This window comes from Corticium candelabrum, chromosome 7, assembly GCF_963422355.1.
Source record: "Corticium candelabrum chromosome 7, ooCorCand1.1, whole genome shotgun sequence".
In the NCBI taxonomy this organism is placed as follows: Eukaryota; Metazoa; Porifera; class Homoscleromorpha; order Homosclerophorida; family Plakinidae; genus Corticium; species Corticium candelabrum.
In genome coordinates, this window is record NC_085091.1 from 1,884,085 (window position 1) to 1,903,664 (window position 19,580).

Here is a 19,580-nt window from a genome sequence, read left to right on the forward strand (position 1 = left end):
TTTCCTTTCTGAAGGCAGACTGCCAATCGACGACGCCAATAGTTTGCAAAGTCACCGTAAGACATGTCCAGTGCTGCTGGCGCGAGACTGGCAGCCTCCTTCAAAATGTTAACACTCTCAGCACCCCAACAGCCAAACACTTCCAATGCAAAAGGTCGGAACAAGTGTCCTAGGTCTATTGCTGCAGACAGATACTTGGTATTCTTTGAGCGCTCTTTTGAAGATGCAGCATACCCTGATATTGTTTTGCTCGATCCGATGTTATGCAGTGCCCAGGGATGACCCTTACATCTTTTAAGGCAATTCTATCCCAGCAAAATAGTCAATATCATCAAAACGACGTTGTCAGAAGTCATCTAAAGAAGTGCACTAAAGTCACGTGATAGTTAAACCTAACCCACTTTGCTAAACCTACTACAAAATTGGTTTAAGAAATCTGTTTAGGTTTAGAATATAACTGGTTTAGTGCAGGTGGAAACAGGTCAATCCTTAAACCACTTGCTAAACCGGTTTAGGCGCTAGTGGAAACGTGCCCTCATAGTCTGAACATACTATAGTGGCCATGGCCTCTATTTAATAAGGTTACGGAACTGAGGACTCTAAACGAGGGCGGCCTCTATTTAAGTCTCTACTTCACACCGTCACACATTTGTACTTGAACATCACATTTGTATTGACATAATTGGACACTTTGGAACACGGCAGGTTTAGCTGTAAATGCCACAACTATTAAATATAAAAATACAATTGATAGACGGCCACTATTTGAAGAAATACGGTAATTCTAGTCAATACAACACTCATCAGACAAACTTCAGTTGTTCACTTAGAGGCGCGTGGCCTCTATCTCTATCAACTTGTGCTATTCCTGAAAAAGCCTGATTTCATGTATAAGCACATGCACTTTTATTCACGGTAATATTATTATTACAACAGGATGTAGATCTCAATCATCGAGGCATCAGGAAGCTAGAAGGACTCGAGGAATTGGTGAACGTTGAAGTATGGTGACTGTTATCGGAAATGGTATTTAGATGCTATGCTTGCATGACGTCGAGTTTACTTGTTCAGAGTCTTTGTTTGCGGCAAAACTATGTCACAAAGATTGAGTGTTTGGAGACGCTGACCAAGTTGACTGATCTTGATCTGTATGACAACCGGCTGAGCAGAATTGAAAATCTTGAGGCGTTGACAAATCTGACGTGAGCAGCGATGTAGTACCTACATTTTGTATGCTGTATTTGCTTGAGTAAGCCCCCAGGGTTATACTTTATGGGAGGTTCTGATCAAGCACGGGTGTGGAGACTTATTACTGTTTATCTGTTTGTGTATCAGTCGTCTGTCTGTCTGTCTATCAGTTTGTTTGTTTGTTTGTCTGTGTGTTTATTAGTTTGTTTGTCTGTCTGTTTATCAGTTTGTTTGTTTGTCTGTCTGTTTATTAGTTTGTTTGTTTGTCTGTTTATCTATTTGTTTGTTTGTCTGTCTGTCTGTTTATTAGTTTGTTTGTTTGTCTGTTTATCAGTTTGTTTGCTTGTCTGTCTGTTTATCATTTGTTTGTCTGTTTGTTTGGCTGTTTATCAGTTTGTTTGTTTGTTTGTCTGTCTGTTTATTAGTTTGTTTGTTTGTTTGTCTGTCTGTTTATCAGTTTGTTTGCTTGTCTGTCTGTTTATCAGTTTGTTTGTTTTTCTGTCTGTTTACCAGTTTGTTTGTTTGTCTGTGTTTATCAGTTTGTCTCTCTGTTTATCAGTTTGTTTGTCTGTCTGTTTACCAGTTTATTTGTTTGTCTCTGTTTATCAGTTTTTGTCTGTTTATCACTTTGTTTGTTTGTCTGTCTGTTTATCAGTTTGTCTGTTTGTTTGGCTGTTTCAGTTTTTGTTTTTGTCTTTGTTTTTCTGTCTGTTTGTTTGCCTGTCTGTCTGTTTATCAATTTGTCTGTCTGTTTGTCTGTCCACAAGTCCATTAGTTTTTACAGTATTATAGCAGAGATTTTAGTATGTGCTTATTACTGCCTAAGTTGTGCACTAAACTTTAGTAGAGAATTTATGGAATAAAACAGTCTGTCTTTCTGACTGCACATGTTCGTTGGTCTCTGCTTGTCTGTTTGCCTGCCTGCCTGTGTATCTGTCTGTCATATATTATTTTCATATCTGTGTGTGTGTGTGTGTGTGTGTGTGTGTGTGTGTGTGTGTGTGTGTGTGTGTGTGTCTGTGTCTGTGTCTGTGTGTGTCTGTGTGTCTGTGTACTCCTCTACCTTTGCTACTGTAGGTATGATAGATAATCTTGTTGGCAATTTCTTCATGGCAGGAGTCTTGATCTGTCATTCAATGGCATTCGCGTAATCGAGAATCTTGGGAGTCTGACAAGGCTAACAAAACTCTTCCTAATCAGCAACAAGATCACTCACATTGCGGGACTAGATTCCCTCACGAACCTCACGATGCTCGAATTGGGTGCAAACAGAATCAGAGTGAGACACCAGAGATTCCTTAATCGATTAAGTTATTGAACATTCGTGGCATTAGGTGATTGAAAACCTCGACCGTTTAGTCAACCTGGAGAGCTTATTCTTGGGCAAAAACAAGATCACCCGACTGCAGGTTTTTAACGAATTTTTGGCTGTGGATTTGGATTGTGGTAGTTGTCTCTTTGGTAGAATCTAGACGGTTTGATTAGTTTGCGAGTATTGAGCATCCAAAGCAATAGAATTGTCAGATTGGAAGGATTGTCACAGTTGGTCAGTCTTGAGGAGTTGTACATTAGTCACAATGGAATAGAGGTCATCGAGGGTCTCGAGAGCCTCACGAGGTTGACAACGCTTGATCTGGCATCGAACAGAGTCAAGAGAGTGACGGGCGTAAGACATCTAGTCAAGCTAGAGGAATTCTGGGTAAGGAGCCAACAAAAACCGCAAATTCATGATATACGAAGGACAGTCGATTGATATACATGCATGTATTCTAATGTATTCTATGTATTCATTATTATTATTATTATTTATAATTAATTTTAAATATAATCATAATTAATAAGTAATAATTATAATAAATATAATGATAATTATTATATAAATTTAATTTTTAAAATTAAAGTAATTAATTAAGAAATAATCTGTGTGTATACTTGAATAATTAATTAATTAATTAATTAATAATTTATTAACAATCATATTTGTTACAATTATTTTATAATTAATTATATTATATTTATTACAATTATTACTTATTAACTATAATTAGATTTATATTATATATATTATATTTATATATTTATTACATACGTATACATGTTATTTCAATAGCTAGCCAGAGAAAATGTCAATATCTGCTAAGCAGACAGTAAGCCTATCCACTGCCAATTTGGCGTTGTAACGCCAGAGGCACGTAGATAGTTGCTCTTGCAGTCTGTTGAATGCTTGATGATGGAATCTTGTTCCCGTGTGCAGAATGGTGTTCCTTGCTATAGATTTGAGCAGTTCCAGACTTGAAGGTGTCCAAACACCGAAGACTCCACTACCGGTGGGTAAAAAGAGCAGCCTGAAGCTTCAACTGTTTCCAGCTATTGACTATCTCTATTTATCCAGCAGCTGCTGCAGTTCCGGCTATGTTGGCAAAGTTGAGAAGATATGAATGTTGGAAAGAATTTCTAACAGTTAAATCAAAGTATGCTCCGTTACTGTGAGCAAAATCGGGATGGACTATGTCACCAGGTCTTGAGTTATCTTCACTGCTACAGCAAATTTCTTGTTTGGTACCTGGATTATCAATACCGAGAGCTTCAAAGACTAGTTCACAAAGAGCATTGTGCCTTCTCATACGTAGAGGACCGTCGCCATAACCCAACACGTGGTCTCAGAACGTGTTGATAACAGATCCGCAACGACATCTTGTAAAGTTTGGTGCAGATGGAAAAATGGAAATTCCAAGGTGGTACTGCAGTGAAACAATGAACTCCTGTGAGGGCATGGTAAGGCCTAAATTGTGGTTAGGAATTGCCATAAGCCATGCCCTCGCATGTGGAGATGAAAGAGGATTAGGACGAGCTTGATCTCTTAACCCAACAGAATTTCTTATTTCACTGAACGACTTGTCAAGAGTCTCCTGAATTAGTTTTACTGTGGAAGTCATGATATTGATGTCACTGGGTAAAAGCAGGTGTAAAAGTCTATCACGCATCAAAAGTTCGCCAGGAAATATAGAGTCATGATTGAAAGGCATAGTGGAATTCTCCAAACAATTCTCAAACAGTTGGGTTGAAAGAAGACTCGTGCCGTTGCAACTGCCAATGAAAGCTGCTGTGAATGATTGTTCAGCAGACCTGAGACCAAGATCACCAAGACAAATAGGTAGTGTGTCCTGAGCCCAAGAGACGTCAGATACAGATGAGAAAGAGATAGTCTCTAAGCAGCTTCATATGTTATAATCAAGTCTAATAAGTTGTGTCTCGATACAATTTGAAGGCACTGTCCTCAGTAGATGGTTAAATAACTTCTTAACAGATGAAGTTCTATCTGTGGATTTCTTTAGGTCTGGAAGAAGATCTTGAAGACAGTGAACTTTGTCTATACGTTTCGCTAGAATGGTGTCCAAAAACTTGTCAGATCATCCATAAACAGGAGTGCCTAGTAATTTGAGGCCTTCAGCAGAATTCTGAATCTCGGCAGGAAACTCAGGAAATGATGTGTCACCAGTAGGCCAGAACACCTCACATTTGCTTATATTCAACAGTAAACCGTGTGAAGGGCCAACCACAGATAGTTTGTTCAGGAGGGAAGAGACTGCTGTGCGAGAGCCGACAAACGTACTGTCATCTAAATACTACAGCTGAAGGTTGAGCCCAGGAGTCTGGCCAATACTGTCCAAACGTCCAAAACAACGAGAGAAATTATTGCTTATAGTTATTATATTTATTACAATTATTACTTATTATTAGCAATCCTATTTATAATTAATTATAATTATAATTTGGATGTTCAGTTACTCTAACGTCTGCTCTTTGTTGCAGTTCAATGACAATCTGTTGGAGCATTGGGAAGACGTCGATCAGCTCCAACTTGCAAAGCAACTGCAGACTGTGTATTTCCACGGCAACCCGATATCCAAGGAAACGGCATACCGAAGGAAAGTCAAGCTGGCCTTGCCATCATTAACCCAAATCGATGCCACAAGATGCGTGTAAGTAGTCAAAATTTTGAAGACTGTATAGGTCAAATTGGATCAAAATATATGCGTTTACCATCGAAGTACTAAGCTGTTTTGAATTGCTGATGGACTAATTGTTTGTTTGCAGCTGCTATAAGTCACTTTTGTTCCTGCTTTGTAACGATTTTGCGCAGCGGAATGACATGTTATCAGATCCAGAGTCGGGGGTGTTGCCCATTCTAATGTGCAGAGATATGGATAAGTAATACACGAGGTGCAGAGTGCACACACACACACACACACACACACACACACACACACTCGCACGCATGCACACACACACACACTCGCACGCATGCACGCACACACACACACACATGCATGCATGCACTCACACACACACATGCATGCATGCACTCACAGACACACTGTCACACACAGACACACTGTCACACACACACACACACACACACACACACACACACACACACACACACACACACACACACTCGCACGCATGCACGCACACACACACACACACACGCATGCATGCACTCACACACACAGACACACTGTCACACACACACACACACAGACACACTGTCACACAAACACACACACACACACACACACACACACACACGCACACATGCACGCACACACACATGCACACACGCATGCATGCACACACTGTCACACACACACACACACACACACACACACACACACACACACACACACACACACACACACACACACACACACACACACACACACACACACACACATTGGTGGCAGGCAGCTGGCAGAAAGAGATATACTAAACTCTCAATGATATTGTTCTTGCCTTGTAGTGACTCTTGCTAGGTGATTGAATGATCCATCTTGTGAGTCAAGGTATGATCCTCCTCGTAGTACGTATTTCTTTTCAGCCGAAGGCTGATCATTCGGCTCTTGAAACTCGGATGAAACCCACTCCCATACGTTGCCCACCATGTCATGTAAACCTTAAAAAACAGCAGCTCACAACATTCCAAATTCCCATCTATTGCTTACTGAATGAGAGATACCATATTTGTTTTGTGGCTTGTAAGCATCGACGGGTGATGCTCCTGAGTAGCCATCGTCTTTTGTGTTTTCATCTGGGAACTTCCCTTGCCAAATGTTCATTCGAGATCGTTCAAACTTGGATCCCCAAGGGTATTCTTTACCTAAAACACATGCACGCTACACACACTCACACACACACGTGCACACACACACACACACACACGACGCACAGACAGACAAGCAGACTGACAGACATACAGACACACAGACAGACAGACACGACACACAGGCAGACAGACAGACAGACAGACACACACACACACACACACACACACACACACACACACACACACACACACACACACACACACAAACAAACTATGCTCTCTTGAGAAGCCTAGCAAAGCAAGATGTAAATATGAAGCCCCCTTGATGACCATTAACTCATGCTTAACCGTTCTCTCATATAAACTGATTTCTTCATATTGCTCGGGATCCATGAAAAATTCATGTAAAGAGACAGAAATATTACTAAATTTTATGATGCATAGAGATAGTGCACCATGCAGTCAAATTAGTACAACAGTTAGACCTTTAAGGCCTCCTCTTGCTGCCAGTTCCCATTCCGATTCCGTTACAAGTCGTTTCCCTGCCCACTCACAGTACTTGACGGCATCGTTGTAGCTAGTATGAAGAGCCGGGTAGTTCATTCTCTCTTTTATGGAAGAACCAGGTCCTTCCGGCTACACAATTAACCAACAACAAAAAGCTGGAATCACCATCCATACACCAAACAGGCATTTGACTCCACCTGTCTCCAATATGCTCTGTTGACGGGCAGCCACCAAGGTGCACCCTACAAATCAAAAATGTTGATGCTACACGTACGCATCAGCAAGGATGGCTGTAACATAGCAAAGCATAACAATAACAAAAGAAAGGCCGACTAAAATGTGTATATAAATGAATGCAGCAGATTCAGTAAAAGGACATCGGAGAAATGTCGCCCGTACGGAAGTAGAGATGATAGACTAACCTTGAGATCATAGTTCTAGTGTTTGTAATGTATTACCGTACATATCTACTTAGAGTCTAAGACCAAGTATGACTACACAATGTCTCCAGATGTGTCTGATGGTATGCACTGCAAATCACTGACAGAACTGTACGTACGAATAGTTTGTGAAGTCTTTGCTGTACACAGCTTTTAGCATATGAAATAGGTCATCAAGGCGTCGCTGTATTTGTACACATTTTCCAGCATTTTTAGTTTGTATCTCTGCTGAGCTACCAAGCTTTCAGACAGCCAAGGTTTGGTTTCATGAAATGCTGTATGTAACATCGCGTCTTTGCAGTGATTCACTAATGCTGGGCAACGTCAACCGAAGGAACCCAGATAACGGATCGGACTTCCATTGCAAAGACAAAACAGAGGCAGACAAGGATAACTGAAGACTGACGGATAGGGAGTCATACACAAACAGACAAATTGATTACTGATACATGCTTTACAAGTCAGCACTACATACATACCTCTCAACTCTCATGATTTTGTCACGAGACTCACGATTTACGGGAATGTCTCACAATTTGTGCTGCCCAATTCTCACGATTGCCAGTCTTTTCTCCCGACAAGCCTATGATGAGACACTCTGACAGTCAGGCCTGTTAGTCTTTCCAAACTTACCAGACTCTTTGAACTAGACTTTACATATGGCTCTGCTTGCTTGTATCTGAGGTATCTAGGCCCGGGGTGTCTACCTGCACTAAAAGCAACGTTTGGAAGTTTGAGGTGAAGCCTTGGCACACAGAAACGTAAAGTGAGGCCAACACGTAAGCTGTTTCTGGCTGTTTTGCACTAAAATCTGCTAGTAAGTGATACATAAGGATAAGCCACGCCCACTTTAAAAACACGTTTTAAGGGCGTGGTCATTTTTGAAAGACAGTCTCATGATTTCATGTGAAGAAAAGTTGAGTGGTCTGCATATATGCAGACAGATAGACAAACAGACAGACAAACAGACAGACTCTATGGTATAAAATACTAACAAGGAAACAAAGCTCAGACAAACAAGCAATATAAACATAGTGAATGTATGTATCTGTTCAAGTAGTGTGTAGCCCTTTTGTATATTTTTACACTATTTATAATAAACAAGCAACACTACATGTTGATATTAAGTTAACTAACAAGTATTTGATATTAAACATGTTTCAAGCAACTAAATAGTAATTCACTAGAAATTTATTGAAAACTAACAAACGTTTGATATCAAAATTTTTAGTCAGTAATTAATTTCAAAATAAATAATTTATTTAACACCAACAATTGTTTAATTAATATTAAAAATTTACAGTCAATTCAGTATTCATTCAAATTTGAAACCTGCAAAAATAAATAATTTCTTAAACAGTAACAGAGTTGATATCAAAAATCCTTCAAAATACTTAATATTAATTCACATTGAAAAACCATACAACTAATTTACTAAACGCTAACAAGAGTTTGATATTAAACATTTTCAGGCAATTTCACTTTTGAAAACTACAAAAAATAACTTAAACACTAATAAGTATTTAATATCAAAAATTTTCAATCCATTAATATTAATTTATATTTTAAAACCACAAATATAATAATTTAATTAATTGATTAAGTTAATTAACTATACTCACCGGAACCGACTGAGTAATTCCTTCGCGTATCTTGGTATCCAAATGAGAAGCAAACACAAAACTCCAACCAAATTTCTCCGCGTCCGTCTTATACTTGGTATCTCTCACAAACTTTCTAAACTGCCCGCTAGTGACGGGATACTTGTCGATGGTGAACGATTTGACGCGCACGAGTTTTGACGGACTCTCGCCGTCTCTGCCCTTCGAGTCGTCGGATCCCATTGAGAATGCAGCGCCTGGTATTTCCACCATCTCATCGTATATGCTCGGAGTGTCGTCCTTGGCGGTCACGATGGTGAGAAGGAGGAACACCCGCAGTAGGACAACTACACCCTGCATGGTGAGGAAGTTGTTAATATTAAATTTTTGATATGTATTGAACAAATTCGATTTTAGGTAAAATGTTAATTAATTAATTAAAAATGACGTGTGTGTTGTGTGTGTGTGTGTGCGTGGTGTGTTGGTGTGTGTGTGTGTGTGTGGGTGTGTGTGTGTGTGTGTGTGTGTGAGAGAGAGAGAGAGAGAGAGAGAGAGAGAGAGAGAGAGAGAGAGAGACAAGCTGCTTAGTGCACTAAGTTTAATTAAAAAACTACATCTGCATACTTCATTACATTGCTTTATTTGTGGGACCCTCACTCTATCCATAACCCATCACACGCAGAGATATCCAAATACAAACTTCATGATCAATATTCTTGACATTATAGTGTTCATCTTGGTCTAACTTAGCAACATCATACACAAGCAAAGGATGCAATACACATATAACCACACTCCCCATACATAACTTACACACAGAAAAACATCTATTATAATTCATAAACTACAAAAATGAAGTGATGGCTACAGAACAGCCCCAAGATCAACACAGCACAATTATCGTCCACAATTTTCACAGCAGAACACATTTCTTCTTCCTTACAGGCTCCGGAGGCTCCAGAGCAGCAAGAATTGCCTCATCAAACACATTCTTTAGTCCCTTTTGCGTCAAAGCCGAGCACTCCACATACTTAACAGCCCTCAGTTCGCGTCCTAGCTTCTCGGAGTTATCCGGTTGAATCGGTTTCTGCTTGTTCTTCGCCAGCTTCTCGATCGTTCCCGGATCATCTCTCAAGTCGATCTGCGTGCCAACTAGAAGGAACGGCGTCTTCGGACAGTGATGAGTAATCTCGGGAACCCACTAGGAAAACGAGCGGGCAACATTACCACACAGAAAGCGAGAGATGTACCAACTGTGCAGGCAGGCAACACTCACTTTCTCTTTCACGTTCTCAAACGACGCCGGTGAGACGACAGAGAAGCACACGAGAAAGACGTCCGTCTGCGGGTAGGAGAGAGGTCGGAGACGATCATAGTCTTCTTGACCTAGAATGATCATCATGCGTCAACTGTATTTACACTGGAATGCTCTCCTTGGAACTCGTGACGTTACAGGATATGCAAAGACGCGGTTGCAACTTACAACTTGAAAGATCACACGCTAGTAAACAGCTGCATGCGACCACAACGAACCTACCTGCGGTGTCGAATAGTCCCAGCGTGTACGGCTCGCCACCGATCATGACCGTAACCGCATAGTTGTCGAAAACCTGCACCAAACCAGACAATCACAATCCGACCACGCCCCCTAGATGATAACCCCCAAACGGGGCCCACGCAAAAACGCGCACGCAATCGAGACGACACGCGCACGCGTGAACGAGATAAACCCCACTTTTGCGCGCTTTTCAATCCTAAACAACTTGACGACGTCAACAAAACGGACGTCGCCTCGTCGGTTTCACGAACTCACGAAAATGACGCTCGGAATGGTCGTCAGAGACTTACCGTCGGGACGTACTCGCTCGGAAACTTGTTCGTCGTGTAAGAAATGAGTAGGCACGTCTTCCCGACGGCTCCATCGCCGACTACGACGCACTTGATGGTCTGCATGTCTCACGCGAACGCCTGGACACCGAAAACAGTCGCCGTTTACAACTTGACAAGCGAGTTAGACGAGAAGAGAGCACAAGCGGCTTGCGCCAATGCTGATTTAGTAATGAACTCACCGCCACAGATGCCGAGCTATGAATGACGGTTTTCGAACCGGCGAGACGGGACACTCGTGTATTTGTATTAGTCGCAATGCGCGTGCGCTGACACACCTTGCTATATTTAGATACGCATCGTCATTAGTATCCGGGAGTGTCCTTATTTATTTGTTTACTGAATCGTCGCGTTTTTCTTGGCAAAAGCGGAGAAAGTTTTCGTGTTCGAGGTCGGTCATCAATTTGTTCAGAGCATAAATCTGCCACAAAAATCATAGTCACACACCTCAAAAATCGCATACTAAACGAAATGATCGAATACTTCGGCTCTCTGTTGTGACTTGAGAGCAGCAATTGATTGCAAATGAATTTTCTTTGCAAGAATTCGAGCTTCTTCGTCAGCTTTAGTCTTCTGCTGTTCCAGTTTCTCTCCTAATTGATATAAAGTTAACTCAATTGATACAGTGCATACCACCAATTAAAGTTGATGATACAGTTTGTACCAAAAGCAGCCAGACGAGTTTTCACGAGTCTTTGACTCTGTTCGTATCATACATAAAGGTAATCAAGAAAGTTCAAGGTGAATGGGTTTAGGATATGTTTATGTGCATTAGATAATTTTGGACTCACTCGAACGTCTGACATGGAAGCAATGTAGTCGTGTCTCTCGAGGTGCTCTGAAATGAAAGTGACTGTTTGTTAATTAACTGTTGGCTCAGTTGCGTGCACACACACACACACAAACACACACACACACACACACACACACACACACACACACACAAACACACACACACACACACACACACACACACACACACACACACACACGCACACACCTAAACCCTAAATCCTAAAAGTCAGGAGCTCTCAAAGGTCACACCCCCAGCTGTTAATTAAGCTGGGCCCTGTGTGCTACTCAGGAAACTCTGGGCCTGCGCTAGCAAACTCCTGGAGCCGACCCAGGCATTCGCAGGAGCACCAACTTGTGAAGTCAACTGTGGTGTGAGCACCCGAAGTCTCACCAGGACCCTAGTGGCTGATGTCACGTCACAGTTGATGGCCGCTTAGGACTCCAGTCAATGACCAAGTACTCAGTTATACTAATGAGTCGAGAGAAGCAAACATATGTTAGTTTCTTGTTTAAGAAAATTATGCCATAGCTCGTCATCACTGTGACTTGAACTTGTGACCCTTCAAAGTCCCAGATGTAAACACTCCGTAAGATGACTCTCGAACCAACTGAGCTATCGCACCACACACGCACGTGCACACACACACACATGCACACACAGACAAACAAAACAAACACACACACAAACACACAAACAAATAAACAAACACAAAACACAAACAAATAAACAAACACAAAACACAAACAAACACAAATACAAACACAGACACACACACAAATTTCAGCACCAAAATACATAAAAACTGCAATAATAACTAGGTTCAAGTCAAATTGCATATCAACTAGAGAACCAAATTTGTAATTAATAAATTTGCATAACATACACCTGATCTACAACTAGCAATCAAAACTGTGTCTAGCTACACCATCGCTTCCACAGCTATGAGCGTTGTGAAAGTCACAAAGTATAATAAATATCAATACATGTACATATTGCCAAAATGTGGTAATTACACAAGTGAGTCACATGTACCACAACTTGACAAAATATAACGCTATCAAAGTTGCTGCAAAACCTTAAGCTAAAACAAGGCTATGCATATAGTAACCCATAGTACTATCAAAAGCACCACATTCATTATACCCATATACCTCTTGTAGGAGTGCAGGGAGGCGCAGCCGGAATGCCCTCATACTTCAGCATCTGCGATTGTCTTTCTGATAGAAACACTTTGGCTTTTCCTCTTAGTTTACAGTTCTGTTCGGGACTCCTCTCTTCCTTGATAGACAGTAAAGGAACGACACTTTGAACAATCAGTCCGTGAGATGAGATCAAAGGTAAATGGTTGGGATTTCGATTAACAGGACATTGTTTCAAAATAAGCATATCGATTGGTAGACGAGGTTTCCTCTCTCTGTTGACAGGTAAAACAAGAGAATTGCTTGTTAGTAAATCTTTAGCACTCGTTTTCCTTCGAGACTTCTTCCTCTTCTGTCCTACTGATGGTGCCGTAGAGTTATTCGTATATACACGTTGATATGAGTCTTTCAGATCCTCAACAGAGCGACTGTACAGAGTATGACGTCGAGTCTGATCCATCCTGTGGTGTGATGAGTAACTTGCTATGTCAGTCAGTGAGGAGATTGCCAGTGATGGTTGTGTTTCTCGCTCACACAACGTATCTAGGCTAGATGTATACTGCTTCATAGCAACAGCAGTGTCAACATCAACACGTGTCTCGTCTCTAAGATTTGAATGACTTTTTATGCGGCGTTTTGCTCTTAGCAGCGATTTTCGTCGTTTTTCTTCCAGAATTCTCATCATAGTGTATCCTCTTTCATTCTCTTGGGTGCGACGAGAAAGCGAGAGTGGTATTTTTGTGCCTGTCAAAGATAAACAAAAAGGTGACTCGCAATGTAATCCAACATCCATCTCATCAGGGTAGCTACAACAACGGTTGCGAGGAAACGAAAGATCCCGTATAAGTGTTAATCAAATAATTATGGCGTGTCAATAACTGTAGGCTAATCGAGTAGTCACTGGTATGGTGCTTTGAACATTACTATGCACTTAATTTGCTGTCATTTAAAAGTAACTTTACTTCTAGATCTGATTCTGGCAAACCCAAAATAATTTCAATTTTGTTTTGTTTGTCTTGATGCGGGCCTAATTACAGAAGAAAGTCACTAAAACACACGATAACAATAAAAATCCAATACAACCTGGTGTACCACCGTTCGATACGATTTCATACTTAAAAACCCCGTATATTAAAGCCCCGTATAACAATGCGTCCGCTTACTGAAGGCGAAATAAAATTGCTGTTTGAGAAGCTGTCGAAATAGTAAGAAACTGACTCTTATTTTAGTAAACTCCTGTTCGTTTAATCTGCTTATGACAGCATTGGAGAAAATATTCGCTTACTCATCGACAGACCGGATGGAAATTATGTTTTCAGACTACACAGAGACAGGGTTTACTACGTCAAGTAATGTTCTTTACAATGTGTGTATGATGTAGTTCACTGAGCAGTCAATTATGTTTGTCAGAGAGAAGACCGTCAAGTTGGCCAGCAACGTGGCCAGGAAGCATCTCATCAGTCTGGGAACTTGTTTCGGGAAATTCAGTAAGTCGGGAAAGTTTCGTCTGCACATAACTGCACTGGATTATTTGGCGCCATATGCTAAGGTGAGTTGGCTGCGTTGAGTGGAGATCAATCTAGCTAAGAAATTTAAATATTTAGCAATTAATTAATTAATTTAGAAAAAATGAAGAAGATAAAATTAATAAAAAAATAAATGTTATATACATAATTGTATTTTATTAATTAATATGATCCCTAACATGTATATGGTTTCTGTATAAATGTCTAGAGACAGTCTTTTCAAACTTGGTGAGCAGAGCCATGGTGAGCAGAGTCATAAATATATGACTTTGATGGTCTCTGTATATGTCACATATTTTATATTTTTATATAAATAGAAATAGAAATAGAAGTTTGAATAAAAATAATTATTATTATAATCATATTTATATAAAATTTTAATTAAGAGTATCCCAAACATGTATATGGTATCCATACAAATGTGTAGGAACAGTCTCTCTAACTTGCTCTTGTCTGTCTGTCTGTCTGTCTGTCTGTCTGTCTGTCTGTCTGTCTGTCTGTCCGTCCGTCTGTCTGTTGGTAACGCTAGGTCACAATGGCATAGCAAGTATCTGTTCTAAATCTGTGTCAAGCAGTGCGAGTAAAGCTGCTTTATGCAGCATACAGACAGAAATGTGTATACACACAGTTGCGATAGAATGAACTGATTTTGCACCATAAAACTGTCTAATTATAAATATGATTTTTAGGTTGTGACGCTACGTCACAATGGAATCAAAGCAGACAGGCAGGCAGACAGATGGATAGACATAGTCTCGCGTAGCCAGACCATCTCCACCTACATCCTTTCGGCAAAAGATAGTCTGGGGATATGCCTAATCCATTCTTGTTCTGTGTTCCCCAAAAAATTGTGGGGATAAAGAGCTCTATAGATAACAGGAGGTCTGAGTAGGTGTTGTCAATCGCATTTTGCTTGTTTTGCATGTGCCAATTACTGGTAAGTTACAATTGTAATTAATTAACAAAGATGTATGCCTGTGAACGGATGTCCTACTAATCAAAGAGACGATTTTCATTCGTTCGTCAATCTTGTGGACTTTGAATAGAGCATTGAACATGGTAGCACAATAACGAGACAGAAAAAGCGTGAATTCCCATAGTTGCGATGATCATGCCGCTAGATCGAGAGGCGTTTTTAGTCCCTTGACACGTCAGACAAATACATGTAAGAACACAAGGCGCTATAGCAGCACTCTGCATTCAAACAACACGCTAAAACGAGCAGCAACTGAATAAGACTAGCGGACGGCAAAGAGGGTTATGCCTAAACAAAAGCATGTCTCACGCTTATATATATATATATATAATTACATCAGACACACAAGATCACGACAATAGATATAGAAATCAGACGTCTATCGGTGAAGTAGCACAGCCTCACGGACAATTTGACCACAAAACGTTCGTCCCTCCTGCAAAACAAGACAGTAGTTCAAGGTCTACAGGTTGAAGAAAGAATACCTAATTAGTGTATGTTTACAGGCATGACCATAATCAACACAAGCGAAATGAGCGGAATGCGATTGCGTGACACCTACTTAGACCTCCTGCTATCTATAAAGAGCTCTTTATCCTCCATGATTTATGGGGAGCGCAGGACAAGAATTGTATAGGCATATCCCCAGACCCTCTTTCGCCAGAAGGATGTAGGCAGAGGTGGTCTGGCTACGCAAGACTAGGATAGACAGACAGACAGTTGAGTCAGGTCAACTTCTTTGTGACAAGATATGCTAGTTAGGTGATGCTCAATGCTCAATGTTACTCTTGTGTCACTGCCATGTCTCAAGAATGAACCATTTAGCTAGATCTGTGCCTCCTCCATTGCAACCATCAGCATCTATACATGAAGACCAAACTCATGACACCTTCAAGGCTATTCTATCACTCCAAGCCATCACTGAATCACAATTGAGTCAATGTACCATGCCTGTGAAATATGGAAGTTTTGGTTTGATGTCTGTAAAGATGTTGCCTCTGTGGCATATCTAGCAAGTTGGGCTCTTCTGCAGTTACCTTACCTAAGAGGTTTCCAACTCTTTGGGAGTCACCTGAGTTCTTGGTAAATAACATGAACAATATTCAAGTGTCATTGGACAATGCCATATTGGAATATAACGATTCTCTTGGTCATGGTGACGTTTCTTAAGTGAGAGAATTTTGTGATCTACTTGTCAACAACACAAAACTTCAGCACTGTTGCTTTGCCCAAGTTTTTTCAAGCAAAGTCGAGATGTGTCTAGAGACAGCTGGTGATGCCAAGGACAAGGCTCATTTAAGGTCAATTTAAGGAAAAGGTAATGGCTTATGGCTTGAAGCGGTTCCCTCCTCAGAAAAGCTTGCGCTTAACCCCCAGCGAGTTTTGCTTAGCGGCTCTATTGAGGATGGGTTGCCCAATGCCATTTGTAGGTTGGCTGTCACACTGTGAATGTGGGAAAGTTCTTTACAAAGACGGATACCATCTTCTTAGTTGTAAACATGGAGGAGGCCCTATATGGCAGCATGATTCTGTTGTGAGTGGATGTTCTGAATGCTTGCGTGAAGTAGGTCTGCACCACAGGAAAGAAACAAGAGACAGATATACAAACAATGATTGGAGACCCGATATTGTGGTGTTTGACACTGATGAGGGATTGAACATTGACTTAGATGTTGCCTTTGCTCATCCGTGGAGCTCTGAAGTCTTATCAAAATCAGCAGAAGAAGATGGATTCGCGGCTTCAGCAAGGGAGGAGTGAGAGAGGAAGAAATATGCTAAGCTAGCCTTGTCCGGTGGAGGTACTACTAGCCCAACATTCATCCCGTTAGTCTTTGAACATTTTGGGAGATGGGGGCAAGAAGCAGAAAGATATTTGAATACTCTTGCATCCAGAGCAAGTGACTGTGAAGGGAAGAAAAACCATTCTGAGTTTGTCTGCTACTGGAGAAAACGTATAGCTGTAATTGTGCAGAAAGCTAATGCTGGAGTGATACTAGGAATTGAAGAGGATAACAGGAGGTCGGGGAGATGGGGTTATGGGTGAAGATTTGATGTACAATGTAGTGTGCACTAAAATTAGTTAGTTAATTACATACAGTTTAGTTGTAGTTTATGGTAGTTAATTAAGACTCTTTACGTTTGATGTAAATGGCATAGGTGGTTTTAGCCTTTTAAAGTTTGAGACAGATACAAGGATTAATGTATATTTAGTGTTGTAATTGTGCTTAAAATGTATGGAAATAAATGAAGACAGACAGACAGATAGTACATGCTACATGCTATTGGGATGGTCATTCACATGATGGTATATACATGTACAATATCATTATCTAGTATATATTTATACTATTTGAAGTGACTAGCTGTTGACTCTTTTATGCTCTCAGTACAAGGTGTGGGTAAAGCCTAGCTCGGAGCAGTCCTTTCTTTATGGGCATCACTTGGTGAAGTCTGGACTTGGGAGGATCACTGAAAACACGCCTCAGTATCAAGGAGTCATTGTGTGTTCAATGAACGACACACCATTGGTAAATTTTACTTTCTATTGTTGACAACATACTATGTTACGTCTTGTCAATTTGTCTGTTGATATTACGGTTTTATGCTTGGCGTCGCTAAAAGGCATAGTGGCAGTGCATCAGTAGTGGCAGAGATGTGAAATGTGATGTGATGTGAAATGTGATGTGATGATATATTTACTCAGGAAAACTATTCAGTATACCATAGCACCCTGCTAACATAATGCAAACAACAAAACACAACAAGAACATTACCTCTTAGTACATAATACTTCAAACTGTTAATAGTTTCTTGTATAAATACTTTAATTCTTTCTGAACTTGTTCCAGTCACGATTGGGGATAAATTGTTCCAATGCTTTGCAGCTCAATAGCGGGGAGCATATTTCAAGTAATTAGTCATTTGGGAAGGTAAGTTCCAGTGTGGAAAATAACAGTAGGACATAGGACAATGTCCCACCAAATGTGTTGTTTGTCCAACCAAATACTGCACCAGTGTTCAACTGTTGGGACGTGTTTGGACGAAGTATCCACCCGTATGCATATATGATAGTGTAAACCTTGTGTCGTAGCACGTGATTGCCTTTCCAATGGTGTAACTGTTAATTCCATAACTTAGGTGCCTCCTAGCATGCTTTATCCAGAGAAAATCTCAGCTGATTTTTACACCATTTCTCTTTTGGAAGTTGGTTGGTTGTAAAATTACCTGTAAAATGGCGGTAGTAGGGGAGGCACTTAGTTATACATGTAACACCATACAAGAATGTCCTGCCTAGGCTCAGTCTGTTCGAGCCAAAATAATTTCCTATTAAGTATTTTCCACACTGGTAACATTAGAACATTGCTCTACAACTTGAGCTAAGAGTGACGAGGTCATTCAAAATTTTTGGACATCCGTGATGAACACATCTGTGAAATTAGAAAGATTTTGGAAATAATCCAGCCTAGCCTTAAGTCTTGGTAGACTAATAGTACTAATATTATTCATAGCTCTGAGTATTTTGTATACAACTTTGCTACTGCATTTCTATAATAATATAAATTTGCTTCCTCCAGTAGTATGCGAACTCATGTATTGACACAGCAGGTTTCGGTATATTACCAGTCATATATGTTATCTGTTATGTACTTAGCTGTCTGTGTTTGAGATGTGTATGTGTATGTGTTTTTGACTGTGTATTGTATGTATATTCTCTCATGTGTGAGAGGCTGTACCGATTGCTATGAAGTGAAATATATCATTATGGTATATCTAAAATCAAAATATTTGGTGATTGTTTGGAGAGCTCACTCTTTCCAAAAATCATACCTAAATACGAGAGCAGAGTGCAGTGTTTCTTCTAGAAGTTTGACTTTTTGTATATTTGTTTGTCAATATTTGTATATACATTTTGTAAACTAATACATTTTGGTGCTAACTGCTGATTATGCCCATCTGTCTGTCATTTGTCACTTCGTTATTTGTGTGAACGTTACTTACTTGTCTGTTGCTATAGCACTGTTGCTTTAGTATTGGTATTATGCTTTAGGGATTTGGAGTGGCTGCTAAAACCACACAGCAATGCCGACATGCCGATCCATTGGCTATAGTTTGTTTCCATCAGGCCGACATCGGTGAGTACTTGAGATCAGAAAACGAACTGACTTGAAACAGTTGGTTAGGCATCGTGTTACTATTCTGTTGCCTTTAGTAAACGTACGAGTGAAGTAAATTGAAATAAATTAAGATGCATTGCGGTGTTGACTGGCACTTTATTGTGTAGTGTATGTGTACGTGATATCTTCATGTGTCAAACATGCATACTACATACTACAATTATTTTCTGATTAATTTATATTATGTTGATAAATTAATTTAAACCATTACGCTCATAAAGAGTAGACACTATCAGTG

General features: G+C 40.2%; 4 protein-coding genes across 9 annotated transcripts; 2 read left to right on the forward strand and 2 right to left on the reverse strand.

Moving 5' to 3' along the window:
• Window positions 1–63: 63 nt before the first annotated feature.
• LOC134182416 (protein phosphatase 1 regulatory subunit 7-like) lies at window positions 64–5,195 on the forward strand. The gene is made up of 7 exons (XM_062649818.1): window positions 64–154; window positions 896–1,002; window positions 1,072–1,202; window positions 2,305–2,467; window positions 2,523–2,597; window positions 2,654–2,887; window positions 5,002–5,195. Exons 1-7 carry the CDS (start codon window positions 64–66, stop codon window positions 5,173–5,175), a joined length of 975 nt encoding a protein of 324 aa, XP_062505802.1. The 3' UTR covers window positions 5,176–5,195.
• Window positions 5,196–5,256: 61 nt separating this feature from the next.
• On the reverse strand, window positions 5,257–9,276 carry LOC134182142 (inactive C-alpha-formylglycine-generating enzyme 2-like). Its single transcript, XM_062649495.1, has 6 exons — window positions 8,865–9,276; window positions 7,000–7,044; window positions 6,781–6,931; window positions 6,209–6,349; window positions 5,986–6,145; window positions 5,257–5,377 (listed from the first exon to the last, which is right to left on the reverse strand). The coding sequence occupies exons 1-6, from the start codon at window positions 9,201–9,203 to the stop codon at window positions 5,290–5,292; spliced, it is 924 nt and encodes a 307-aa protein (XP_062505479.1). The 5' UTR covers window positions 9,204–9,276; the 3' UTR covers window positions 5,257–5,289.
• A 254-nt stretch (window positions 9,277–9,530) lies between these two features.
• Window positions 9,531–13,746, reverse strand: LOC134182769 (cell division control protein 42 homolog). 6 transcript variants are annotated; one of them, XR_009970418.1, is made up of 8 exons: window positions 13,628–13,746; window positions 12,678–13,409; window positions 11,522–11,568; window positions 11,395–11,431; window positions 11,214–11,323; window positions 11,071–11,151; window positions 10,913–11,012; window positions 10,692–10,811 (listed from the first exon to the last, which is right to left on the reverse strand). XR_009970418.1 is itself a non-coding variant. In XM_062650206.1 (5 exons), the coding sequence occupies exons 2-5, from the start codon at window positions 10,794–10,796 to the stop codon at window positions 9,757–9,759; spliced, it is 576 nt and encodes a 191-aa protein (XP_062506190.1). In that variant the 5' UTR covers window positions 10,797–10,811; window positions 10,913–11,004; the 3' UTR covers window positions 9,531–9,756. The 6 variants fall into 6 exon arrangements, 3 of the variants coding, with proteins under 3 accessions (XP_062506190.1, XP_062506189.1, XP_062506188.1); XR_009970419.1 differs by having other exon boundaries at window positions 13,651–13,714; XR_009970417.1 differs by lacking the exon at window positions 13,628–13,746 and having other exon boundaries at window positions 12,678–13,599.
• Window positions 13,735–19,430, forward strand: LOC134182770 (60S ribosome subunit biogenesis protein NIP7 homolog). Its single transcript, XM_062650208.1, has 5 exons — window positions 13,735–13,870; window positions 13,928–14,014; window positions 14,076–14,214; window positions 17,555–17,695; window positions 19,216–19,430. Exons 1-5 carry the CDS (start codon window positions 13,815–13,817, stop codon window positions 19,333–19,335), a joined length of 543 nt encoding a protein of 180 aa, XP_062506192.1. The 5' UTR covers window positions 13,735–13,814; the 3' UTR covers window positions 19,336–19,430.
• Window positions 19,431–19,580: the final 150 nt, after the last annotated feature.

Excerpts from the sequence above, each read along its gene's own strand:
- LOC134182416 (XM_062649818.1), top strand. The coding sequence starts at position 64 with ATGTCCAGTGCTGCTGGCGCGAGACTGGCAGCCTCCTTCAAAATGTTA. Across the intron at positions 1,003-1,071 it reads AGGAATTGGTGAACGTTGAA|AGTCTTTGTTTGCGGCAAAA; the intron begins GTATGGTGACTG and ends TTACTTGTTCAG. Across the intron at positions 2,598-2,653 it reads ACAAGATCACCCGACTGCAG|AATCTAGACGGTTTGATTAG; the intron begins GTTTTTAACGAA and ends TCTCTTTGGTAG.
- LOC134182769 (XM_062650204.1), bottom strand. The coding sequence starts at position 13,458 with ATGGATGTTGGATTACATTGCGAGTCACCTTTTTGTTTATCTTTGACA. Across the intron at positions 11,569-12,677 it reads TCCCTGCACTCCTACAAGAG|AGCACCTCGAGAGACACGAC; the intron begins GTATATGGGTAT and ends CTTTCATTTCAG. Across the intron at positions 11,152-11,213 it reads AGTCACAACAGAGAGCCGAA|ATTTATGCTCTGAACAAATT; the intron begins GTATTCGATCAT and ends TTTTTGTGGCAG.
- LOC134182142 (XM_062649495.1), bottom strand. The coding sequence starts at position 9,203 with ATGCAGGGTGTAGTTGTCCTACTGCGGGTGTTCCTCCTTCTCACCATC. Across the intron at positions 7,045-8,864 it reads GAATTACTCAGTCGGTTCCG|GGTGCACCTTGGTGGCTGCC; the intron begins GTGAGTATAGTT and ends TTTGATTTGTAG. Across the intron at positions 6,932-6,999 it reads ACAGAGCATATTGGAGACAG|CCGGAAGGACCTGGTTCTTC; the intron begins GTGGAGTCAAAT and ends TTAATTGTGTAG.
- LOC134182770 (XM_062650208.1), top strand. The coding sequence starts at position 13,815 with ATGCGTCCGCTTACTGAAGGCGAAATAAAATTGCTGTTTGAGAAGCTG. Across the intron at positions 13,871-13,927 it reads TTTGAGAAGCTGTCGAAATA|CATTGGAGAAAATATTCGCT; the intron begins GTAAGAAACTGA and ends TGCTTATGACAG. Across the intron at positions 14,215-17,554 it reads ATTTGGCGCCATATGCTAAG|TACAAGGTGTGGGTAAAGCC; the intron begins GTGAGTTGGCTG and ends TTATGCTCTCAG.